Below are 12,338 nucleotides of genomic sequence, written 5' to 3'. Positions count from 1 at the left end.
ATATATTTTTGTCTCCTAAAGTAGTTTGTCTTTCAAAAAATAAGCATATATATTAGCTTTTCCCTTTAGCTTCTAATTTACACACATACACACACACACACACACACACCATACAGTAAGTGCCAGACCTACAATGAATTTAATATAATAACTAGTTACTAAACAGTGAAATACTGATACATTCCAGAATGTTTCAAACTCTGGAAAATTTTTAAATGTTTTGTCTTCTTCCTGATACTGAACTATGGTTCTACTGAATTTCAAATAAATAGTATTTTAAAATTATAAGTCAAGCAAAGAAAATATAATGGTATCCCATTTTCTGGTATGGAGGGTGGGGCTCCTGAAAATTGTCAAGCCTATTTTTGCCCAGATTTCTATCATCAAAATATAGTCTTGCATGCCTCAGATAAGTATAAATCACTAGATTATATGTTCTATGAGAAAACATACCATTCCTCTTTTTGCTATTGTATCCTTCTTAAACAGCACAGTGCAAAATAATAATAGATGGTGTCAAATGTGTGTTGAATTAATACGGCTAGATCCTCAAACTTGAGTTAATTATCCTTGTATGAATTAGGATAGGGGCCATGGAGTAGAGGAGCGGAGGGTAAAGAACTTTGTTTAAACTTTAGGAGGTCTAGTCTCAGGTTCTCCTAACTCGAGTCTGAAGGGCTAGTAGGAAATACCTGTCTCTAGGGTCACAGAGTAATTTTTAGGTGAGAGACTAGCCTGATACTAGGACTTCCGTTATTCTCTGCTAGCCAAGTGTGGACAGTGAAAATTCTAACTTTTAAACCTTAAGTTTGTATCAGTGGCCATTGCAGGGCTATAACATTTTCTGTCTTTCAGCTGTTTTGAATGGTACACTAGGCAGAGGCTCATTAGGGCCTCCCGCTCCCAACAATCTCAGGACCCATTGTCACCAAAAGATATGGGAAGAATAAATAACTTGTATCATTGAGTATAGCACAATGTCTTTGTCTTCTCACAAAGTATATGATTAATGTCAGCATTAGGGCATGTACTTGAACATGGCAGTTCAAGACTGGATAAAGTATACTTCTTTTTCTGAATTCTTACACAATTTGATCAAATATATATATATATATATATATATATATATATATATATCTCCACTAGTAAGAAGACCTTTCATAAGAACATAACAGTCACCTCCAATTATCAACATTCCACTGTTCTAAGACAGAAAATATTTTTACCTTAAAACACTGAATGGCTGGGCTCAGTGGCTCATGCCTATAATCCCAGCACTTTGGGAGGCTGGGACAGGCAGATCACCTGAGGTCAGGAGTTTGCGACCAGCCTGGTCAACATGGTGAAACCCCATCTCTACTAAAAATACAATAATTAGTTGGGCATTGTGGCGCGTGCCTGTAGTCCTATCTACGTGTGAGGCTGAGGCAGGAGAATCACTTAACCCCAGGAGGAAGAGGTTGTAATGAGCTGAGATCACTCCAGCCTGGGTGACAGAGCAAGACTCCTTCTCAAAAAATAAATAAATACATAAAATACTGAACAAGAAACTTCATATTTTCTCATAGTTTGTTCCCATAGTTGAAGAATGATAACATTGATTTCCAAAATATATTTAAAATTTTAGCTAATATCATTTTAGCAAATTATGAAAAAAATTAAAATAGGAAGGAAAGAAGGAGGCCTCCAATCCACATACTACAACTAGTAAACATTATCTATATGCCTAAAAATCTCGAGGAATATGCACGGATAAGTTTATTCCAAAGCTGAGAATCAGCCTCTTCTATTGTTTTCTCTCTAGCTTTTGACATCAATGTTAGATTCTGATTGTGAGATAATCAGGACATAATAAGTGACAGCTTGATCATTTAGTTTCTTGTTTCACTCCATTTAACATTTGAATTTCATTTTCTTTCTCTTCTTTTTTTCTTTCCCTGTGGTTCCTCCAGAATGTGAAAGATTATTTTGAATGTAGCTTGAGTAAATCCTACAGTTCTTCCAGTAACACACTTGGGATTGACCTCTGGAGAGGGAGAAGGTGTTGCTCAGGAAACTTACAGTTACCACCACTGTCTCAAAGACAGAGTGAAAGGGCAAGGACTCCTGAGGGAGATGGTATTTCCAGGCCAACCACACTACCTTTGACAACGCTTCCAAGCATTGCTATTACAACTGTAAGCCAGGAGTGGTGAGTAGCCTCAAAATCAAATGTCAGTTCTAAATTTTTATTTTCCAATTTCTCCTTCATAGTATTAAAATGTGACTTTTCTGTGAAATAACTAAGATGATTGACATTTTGAGAATTTGTTTACCTTTAGAATCAAACATAAGGTCTTGTAAACAGTGGAGATATTTTCTAGTTCTTCAGAGTGGAAGGAACATGCTTCATTTAAAGCTACTGTGGAAGGAATGAAATACATTTACACTAATGTAAAGGGATAGCAAAATTACTGCTTATGATCTAACTTTTTAAAAAAGAGCTATACAGTGTGCATCAGTATTTTTTGACTTAGAAAAACAAATTACATGAGTTACTATATGTATATGATATTCTTATTGCTGAACTGTACACTAATCCCTAGTTTGTCTTTATTATCATCTCATTTTATTAATCTCAGTTTGTGATTATCTATAAAATAAACACTTCTTTGTAAATTGAAAGAGTAGTGAAAATTGTGCTGTGATAGATGCTAGGACTGTTTTGCAGAGTCTGTATTTATGAAAGAGGCTGTTTTAAACTAGTGTTGAAAAGTTAATCATCTAATCTTACAATTGTGGTTATAGTGCCATGACTGCTTCAGATATGTGCTTTATTATGTATTTAATAATTAGTACATTCTCACTTTTTCTCTTCTGTTTTCCTACATCATTTTAAAATACTTTTTCAAGAATGATTGGCTTACATATCATGGAGATTTATCATGAAAATGAAAAATATTTTCTCTGTTTGATATGATTTTAAATTAATAATGTTTGCTTTTAAAATAGCTTTTTGTTTAAATAATGTATCAAGCTGAAAGACTAAACATTAAATTATTGTACAACATTATTCTAGTAAATCATTAAAAATCTATGATTTTTATGGTGTACCATGTACCTCTGCCACATGCTGAGCTCTCCAGGGCTGATGACTAGCCCAGTATGTGCTCTTTGAATAATGATATACGGCATCTTGACATCCTTTAGTTAATGTTTACCTGACACATTGAGAATTAGATCACTGAAACTCCAGGTATCATAGTTAATAGCATCAAATATTTAATCAGACAATCCGTGTGATAGAGAATTATGCTAAAACATTGTAAAGAAAATGGGTTAGAAATTTGAGAAGCACTGTCTTATATCTTCTGTTCAGCTGAATTAACATTATATAACAGTCATAGCCAATCATGGAGAACTAAAAGGGGTAGGGCTCCCCTATAGGGTACTCAATCACATGGCTTATGTGATTAGTCTTGATTGTGCATCTGTATAATTACGGATTTGGAGTCTTAAAGATTTCCAGATTTATTTTTCAGCAAGTTGGCAGTGATAGAATTCTACCAGTTGCTAAAGTATTGAAATGTTTTCATACCAGTTGGTAAATATATGCTTTCTTGAGCTCTCTGATTGCCCCTACTACTATCCCAGACTATTCTCCAGAAGTCTCCAGAATTTCTCACAATCTAAAAGCAAAGAGGTGAAGACTGGCACAGAGGAGTCTGGTTTTGGTGGGTGCTGGTGCTATATCTGTTGTTAGATAATTTTTAAAAACACCTTGGATAAAATGTACAGTGCCTTGTAAAGTTTGAGTTCATTTAATTCAAAGACATTTTGGAAGTTGTAGAATTGTTCCTTCCTTAAAAATATCAAATCTAGACCCTGCCATTTGGGGCATGTTTGTTTATCTTTCCTAGTTGAATGTTTTTATTTTTAAAGGAGGGCAATAATATTTGTCTCATAGGCTATTGTGAGGATCAAATGAGGTAATCTATCTAAGGTATTTTGCTTAGTAAAATGCATTTGGTAGGTAATCAGCAAGTGTTTACTTTTGCCTCTTGATCATTATCCAATAAAGGTTTTTTGGAAATTAGAAACCATGTCTCAAGTATCAGTAGCCTCATTCTGGGTGTCAGTATTTTAGGGTGAAATGGAAAATTTAGCCATTATTCATGTTCAATAGTCAGTGAACACCACATATTAGTAATTCATTTATAACATGCCTATTTTATTTCAATTAACTGGCTACTTTTTAAAGTATGAGAGTATAAAGTATGCAGTTATCAACTCTAAATTTATTTTTAAATATAAGTAACTAAAAGCGTTTCTGAACCTCTCTTGAAAATCCAGCTTCCACTGGAATACTGATAGTTGAAGACTGGTGGAATTATTGATGAAGGAATCTGATTAAAAAATGATTTGACTAGAAGTGAGGAAACTGGGTTCAAATTATCATCATTGCCATCAACTTGATGAAAGTTCATAGAGATAAGGAGTACTGCCTGCGACTGTGTGAGAGAAAGAATTGTGCTTACCACTTAGAGTACCAAGAATATGGAATCAATTTCCATGCCAAGACCAGCAATGAGCAAATGTTTTCTGTAAAGGACCAGATAGTAAATATTTTAAGTTTTATGAGCTTTGCAGTCTCTGTCACAACTACTCATCCTTGCTGTTATATTGTGAAAGGAGCCATAGCCAATGTGTAAACAAGTAAGTGTTGCTGTGTTCCAATAAAACTTTGTTTACAAAAACAGGCAGCAGGCTGGATTTGGCCTGCCAGAGTTTGCTGAAACCTTTCTAGACTACTAAACATCTCTAAGACATGATTCTAGGATTTGATAATTGCTTTTACAGTTATCAAGGACAAAAACTGACTTTGAGGTCCTGGCTGATGTGCTAAATAAGTCATAAATATGGGACTATGTGTTCTAGATCAAGCTATCAAAGACAGTGAAATAATTTGATTCAGTTCTAGTGAAAAGTATTGCCCAATTTTATATAAAGTTTTATATAAAAACATTAACATGATTTTAGGACATGTTTATTTGGAGAAAACTGGCCATCATTACAGAAAAAAGACCTGAAATATGAGAATAGTGGTTTTATTTATCATGGAGCAAGAAAGAGTTAGAAAGGACTCAAGCCCAGTTGTATTGGGTGATTTCCATTTTGTAGCCTTTCAGATGAGTTTCTACTGTAATACAATCTCCAAAAGACACAAATGAACAAACAATGGAAATGATAATACCTACATTTCAGAGTCATGAGGAAAATTAAAGAAAAGGTTTGCTCTGTATATAGCACAGTCACTTGTTCTTAATGGTTATTTTGATGTTATTATTTTCATTTTTATTGTTAAATTTAGACTGAGTAGCCAAAATTATGCATTTTCTATTGTTGGAGGTTTTAGGGGAACTTTACCTCCTGAGTTCTTGGAACCAACTTGGACATATGATGAAAGAGGAATTCAGATATGAAAGCAAGATGTTATCTTTAATACTGATAAAATTGATATTGAAAATATAATTTATGTCTATGGGCAAGTGGGTTCCTAATATTGAAACCTGTAATTACATAGATGCTAGACCTGGGCAGGAGCCTCTCACCTCTTATACACACATATATAGAAGGCCTACCCCTACAAAACTTGTAGCATGGAGGATCTGTAGAAATCCTACCCACGTGAGGAAGTAGAGGGAAGGACTGAATTGTACATGGCCAGTTTCTTCTTCTGAAAACACCAACAAAAATTAAATTATTCATTCTCCCTGGGAAAGAGAGAGTAAGGCGGCAGAAAGAGGCTGGAAATGTGATGCTGGTGGCATTCTGGACACTTGCAAGGTATATCAAGCATTTCCAGTTTTTAAAATCATTTCACCTTAACTTTAGGGGCACATGAGGGATGTGGCTGTTCTTCAGAGGAAGATATCAGGAGTATACCAGTACCGACTTACCGCTATCTTTGTGAAGCCGTTCTCGCAATATCAACTGCTGCCCTTTTGAGTATTCCCCCAACCCCTGCTGCCAAATATATATATATGTATGAATTCAAAGTTTCCTGCTGTTGTAAACTGAAGTTCAAAGAAATGAAGTTCTCAAATTTACCCCCTGTGTATTCTTGATTTTCTCATTTTGTTAGCAGGATCTTGAAGCGTGGTTTAGAGGAAAGGTTTCCTAACCAGCTGCAGCCTAAGTCATCTTCCACTGTAAAGACTGTAGTTTTGTCAGACCCTTAGAAATTGTGTTAGTATAATACCAAGTCTCTGATGGATTTCACTTTTTAAATAGTTACTGATCTACCAAATTTATCAATGCAATTCGGCATTACCAAATTTAGATAATAAGCCAATTCTGGGCAGTGAAATCTAAGTTAATCTATAACTTTAATCTTGTTACATGAGGATCTTAGAACACTTTACTTTTTCAAGTCCTTCGCTATTTACAGTTTGTTTTTATGTATTTTAATTATCTATCTCTCTGTCTATATATATCATACCACACAATACATTAGCATTATTTTTTTTGCATTCACCGTTTGATTTGGATTTTCCCAGATATTTACCAATATTTTTGGTTTTAATTCCTCCTCATCTTAGACCCTCTGCTGGGATTACTTGCCTTTTTGCCTGAAGTAAATTCTTTAGAATTTATTTCGGTTTGTCTGAAAATGTCTTTACTTTATTTCAACACTTTGAAACTATTTTTTCCCTGCTTTTTGTCTTCTGTTGTTACTATTAAGAAATCAGCTGTCACTCCAATTGTCTTTCTTGTAGATGACCTGTCATTTTTTTTTTTTTTTTTTTTTTTGTCTCTGGATTTGGGCAGTTGAACTTTACTGTGCCTAAGGGTGGATTTCCTTTTATTTACCTTATATAAAATTTCCCAGACTTTTTGAATATGTGAGTTTATATCTTCTTCATCAGATCTGGAATATTCTTTATAATTATCTCTTCAAGTATTTTATCTGCCAGTCTTTCTCCTCTGCCTTTGGACTTCTGACTAAATGTATTTTTTAAACTTACTTCTTTATCTTCAATTTCTCTTAATTTATTCCACATTTTTTTCTCATTTTGTCTTTCTGGGCTGCATTCTGATAATTATTTCTAATCTGCCTTCTAGTTTGCTAATTTTTTTTCAAACGATGTCTCATTTGTTATTAAACCTATTATATATATTTTTCATTTTGATTATTGTGTTTTTTAATTTTAAAGTTTTTATTCATGTATTTAAAAATATACTAGATAATCTTACGTGGTTTTCTATTCCCTGCATGTATTCACTACCTATTACTGCATAACAAATAATCCCAAAATTTACTGGCTTAAAATAACTAACATTTTTTATCTCAGAGTTTCTATGGATCAGGAATCTAGCTGTGGCTTAGCTGTGTGCCTCTAACTCAGGTTCTTTCACAAGGATGGAATCAAGTAATTGGCCAGTACCGTAGTCATGTATGTGGGTGGAAAGGTGGGCAGATCTGCTTCCAACCTCACCAACATGGTTGTTGACTGGCTCAATTCCTGGCTCTGGCTGACTAGAAATAACAGTTCCTTGCCATGTGGGGCTCATAGACCGATGTGAAGGCTATCTCTAACATGCCAGTATGGTTTCTCCAGAGCAAGTGTTTTGGGAAAGAGAGACCAATGGAGAGTGAGCAAGACAGAAGTCAAAGTATTTTGACAACTTAACCTTAGAAGTGATATCCCATCACTTTTGTATTCTGTTCATTAGGTCTTACACATGCACAGGGGAGGGGATTCTGCAAAGGAATAAACAAGGAGGTGGAGATCACTGGAGATCAGTTTAGAGGTTGTATATTGCATTGCAGATATTTTCAAGCTTTAGAAAGCAAGAATAGTTATTTTATCGTTTTGCTCATTTTAGTATCTAAAGTTTTCAGTGATTCTATTTTCTATTATCTTTGTTTCCTGATGGTTTTTGCTCATGCTTTTAAAAAACTTTATTAAGAAAAATAGCCAATGCATGCTGGGCTTAACACCTAGGTAATGAGTTGATAGGTGCAGCAAACCACCGTGGCACACGTTGTATGTAACAAAACTGCACATCCTGCACATGTACCCTGGAACTGGAAATTAAAAAAAAAAATTCCTCACTACTATTTAAAAAAAACTTTATTAAAGTACAAGCAGTGTGCAAAAAAGTGTACATATCATAAGAGGGCATGTTGATAAAATTTCACAAATTGGACACAACCACAAAACCAGGAACAAAATCAAGAAACAAAACTTTACTAGTGTCTCAGAAGCTCTTCTTATGCACCCTCCGAGCCCCTACCCCATCACTACCTCCTCCATACATCTAACAACATCTATTAGTTTTGTCTGTTTTTGAAGTTTACATAATGGAATCACATAATGTATACTCTTTTGCATTTGACTTATTTATTACCCTCAACATTAGGTTTAAGAGGTGTGCTTAATTGTATTGTGTGTTGCCACAATAAATTAAAAGTCATTGAAACATTATTTGTAGGCACAGTTTAAGGTATCAGAATAAGGTTCATCATAGAGAATTTGCATTTGATTCTACCAGGTCTATAGGGACATTGGGGCATTGGTAGATTGATTAGAGGGTTTCTCAATCATCTGGCTGAAACATGATCATAATCTGTGAAGGTCTGCTGTCTATGACCCTACACCCTCAACCACTGGCCCTGCTTGAATTATCACCGAGGCTACCCTTCTGGCAGTCTCCTGGATGTAGAGTAGGGGTGTGTTTACTTCTATCTTACCTTTGCAATGAGAAAATAGCCCTTTGAAATTCTGGTTTAATTTGGGAAGACTCTCCTTTTGAATGCCTCACCCAGGCATGGCTGGGCTTTGATTACAGTTCCCCCTTGACCCTCAAGGACATCAGACTGCTGTTAACTTTTACTCTGTGTGGTAAATATCCTCAGGGCAAAAGCAGCTTTGGTGTCCATTATGTACCTTTGGCAAGAAACGTACCCTTATATTTTGGCTTGCTATTTCCTTACTAACTTGACATTTCTTTAGTAGCATCAAGAAAGTAAGATGATACTTTTCCTTGTTTTTAAAGCAAAGGTTTTGTTGAGATAACCTTGCTAACAATATTACAGAAACATTTCATAGCTACTTGCTATGGAGATCTTAAGTCCTTTCGTTCTACACTTGTTTTGGCTATAAAATTGCCTTTAGTACATTCTTAAACTGAAGCTTCTGATGATAATTCTTAAGTTTGTGCTCCCAAGGGCCTAGTGAGGAACTATTTATTTGACTTTTGCTCCTGAAGACACTATATTTCCCCAGTATCTGAATGTTCTTGGCTTTGAGTAAAATGTTTCCTTATTTTATCTGGTAGATATTAGTGTCTTTATTGTTTTATCTCCCTTTCAGAAAGAAACATCTGAGTTTGCAGTAGTTTAATCTGAATCTTATTTTAGTGTATTTTCTTCCTTCGTACTTGTAGGCCTACATGGAGTTGATTACTTCACTTCTTTTACTTTTTCTTGCTATTTGATCTAGGTATTGGTAATTATCCACGGATGAGGATGAATATCAAATACGTACACAAACACACACACACACACACACCGCCTTAAGCATATCATATTCAAGCTACAGCAAACCAAAGACAAAGAGAAAAATCTCTAAAGAAATCAAATAATAAAAATAGACATATAGAGGAACAAGAATAATAATTATACTGGACTGTTTGTCAGAAACCACGAAAGAAAGAAGAGAGTAGAGTACATTATTTAAAGTGTCGAAATAAAAACCTTCACCAGGCTAGAATTTTATAACCAGCAAAATTATCCTTCAAATGTGAAGGAGAGAGGGAGACTTTTTCAAACAAACAAAACTGAGGAAACTCACTGTCAGCAGACCTACTTTATAAGAGCATCTTAAAAGCATGTTTATTCATCAAGAAGAAAAATGATATAAAGAAGAAACATAGATCTACACAAACAAGAGTGCCAGAGGAGAAATACATGAATATAAGATAACATTGTTTAGCTTTTTAAAGCTAAACTTTTTTAACTATATAAAACAGCTGTTTCAAGCAATACCACAATATACTGGGTGATTATATTATAGGGGTAAGGGAAATGAAAGACAGCAGTGTGAAATAAACAAGCAGGAGCAAATGGGAATATTCTGTTTTAAGATATATGTACTACACGTGAAGGTAGACTTAGGTTACTTAAAATATACATGTGTATTATACATATAATATATATGTAAATATGTATAATATATGTTATCTTTATCACATCTGGAACAGCAGCTGCTATTGGAGTCACCACTTGGTTAAACTTATGATAATCCACTGTTATCCTCCAAGACCCATCTTTCTTCTGCACAGGCCAAATGGGAGCGTTGAATGGGGATGTGGTGGGAATAACCACCCATGTGTCTTTCAAGTCCTTGATTGTGGCACTAATCTCCACAATCCCTCCAGGGATGCAATATTGTTTTTGATTTGACCTATTTTTCTAGGTAGAGGCAGCTCTAATGGCTTTCATTTGACCTTTCCCATGGTAATAGCCCTCACCCTACCAGTCAGGGAGCCAGTGTGGGGGTTCCCTCAGCTGCTAAGAATGTCTGTGGCAATTATGCACTGGGGAAACGACCACAGGATGAGTCCGAAGACCCACTGGATCCACTGTGAGTTGGACCTGAGCTAAAACTCCATTAATTACCTGACCTCCATAAGCTTCTGCTTTAACGGGAAGACCACAGTGACATTTTGAGTCCTCTGGAATCAACGTTAGCTCAGAGCCAGTGTCCAGTAGTTCCCTAAATGTCGATCATTTCCCTTTCTCCAATACACAGGTACCCTGGTAAAAGGCTGGCGGTCTCCTTGGGGAATGATGGGAGAAAGATTCACTGCACAAATTGTTGAGTCCTTCCTCAAGGGGAATGAAGGGAAATCCCTCCCCTTCATTCAAGGGATTCTGGGTCTGTAAACTGGCTTAAGTCTGGAAACTGATTGAGGGTATTGTGTATAAGTCACTAAACTCCTTGCCCTTCATGAGTGGTGAATGAGGAATGTCAAATGCATCTATTTTGCATTATATCCACACTAAGGACTATTAGTTTTCTCCATACTATCAGAAGTAGAGTCCTTAGCATTATTGAATCTAATCATATTAAGCAGCCAACTCCAGAAACTCCCAAACTAATGAAAGAACTCCATCCTTAATATCCTGTTCCTCTAGAACCATTCCAGGTACCAAAATCTATGTTGGTCAGATTTCTGTAGAGGGACAGAACTACTAGGATACAAAGTCCCACAGTAAGCTGTCTGTAAGCTTGAGAAGCAAGGAGAGCCAGTCTGAGAGTCTCAAAAACTGAAGAACTTGGAGTCCAATGTTTGAAGGCAGGAAGCATCCAGCATGGGAGAAAGATATAGGCTGGGAGACTATGCCAGTCCCTCCTTTTCCCATTTTTCTGCCTGCTTTATATTTGCTGGCAGCTGATTAGATTGTGCCCACCAGATTAAGAGTGGGTCCTCCTCCCCAGCCCACTGACTCAAATGTTAATCTCCTTTGGCAACACCCTCACAGACACACCCAGGATCAATACATTGCATCTTTCAATTCAGTGAAGTTGACACTCAGTATTATTAACTATTACAGAGGGCCACTATTCTCCAGACTCCAGAATGATAGATCCACTGACAGCTTGTACCCTGTACCTGGAAAAGCCACAGGCATTCAATGCCAGCCGTTAAGAGCAGCCATGAGGGAGTTGAGCCCTGCAAGGCCATAGGGGCAGAACTGCCCAAGGCCTTGGGAGCCCAGCCCTTGCATCAGTGTGCCCTGGATGTGGGACATTGAGTCAAAGGATATTATTGTGGAGCTATACAATTTAGTGATCACCCTGCCGGGTTTTGGACTTGCATAGGGCCTGTAGCCCTGTTCTTTTGGCTGATTTCTCTCTTTTGGAATGGAAGTATTTACCCAATGCCTATACCCCCATTGTATCTTGGAAATAACTAACTTATTTTTGATTTTTCAGGCTTATAGGCAGAAGGTACTAACTTTGTCTCAGGTGAGACTTTGAACTGTGGACTTTTGAGTTAACGCTGAAATGAGTTAAGACTTTGGGAGACTGTTGGGAAGGCATGATTGTGTTCAGCAGTGTGAGAAGGACATGAGATTTGGGAGGGCCCAGGAGCAGAATGATGTGGTTTGAATCTGTGTCCCCACTCAAATTTCATGTTCAACTGCAATCCCCAATATTGAAAGTGAGACCTTGTGGGAGGTGATTGGATCATAGGGGCACTTTCACATGAATGGTTTAGCGTCATCCCCTCAGTGCTATTCTCATGATAGTGAGTGAGTTATTGTGAGATATGTTTTTTTTTTT

The 12,338-nt window shown here is 36.3% G+C and overlaps 1 protein-coding gene across 2 annotated transcripts in view; it reads left to right on the top strand.

Moving 5' to 3' along the window:
- Window positions 1-12,338, top strand: part of PDE4B (phosphodiesterase 4B) — a 597,589-nt gene that overhangs the window by 149,163 nt on the left and 436,088 nt on the right. For both annotated transcript variants that reach the window (XM_023210049.1, XM_023210055.2), the window contains one exon: window positions 1,953-2,191. In XM_023210049.1, coding sequence (XP_023065817.1) covers window positions 1,953-2,191 — 239 coding nt within the window. The remainder of the gene's footprint in view (window positions 1-1,952; window positions 2,192-12,338) is intronic.

Source organism: Piliocolobus tephrosceles, chromosome 1 (assembly GCF_002776525.5).
Source record: "Piliocolobus tephrosceles isolate RC106 chromosome 1, ASM277652v3, whole genome shotgun sequence".
Classification (NCBI taxonomy): domain Eukaryota; kingdom Metazoa; phylum Chordata; class Mammalia; order Primates; family Cercopithecidae; genus Piliocolobus; species Piliocolobus tephrosceles.
The sequence above is the reverse complement of the archived record's forward strand: the minus strand, read 5'-3'. Positions and strand labels throughout refer to the sequence as shown.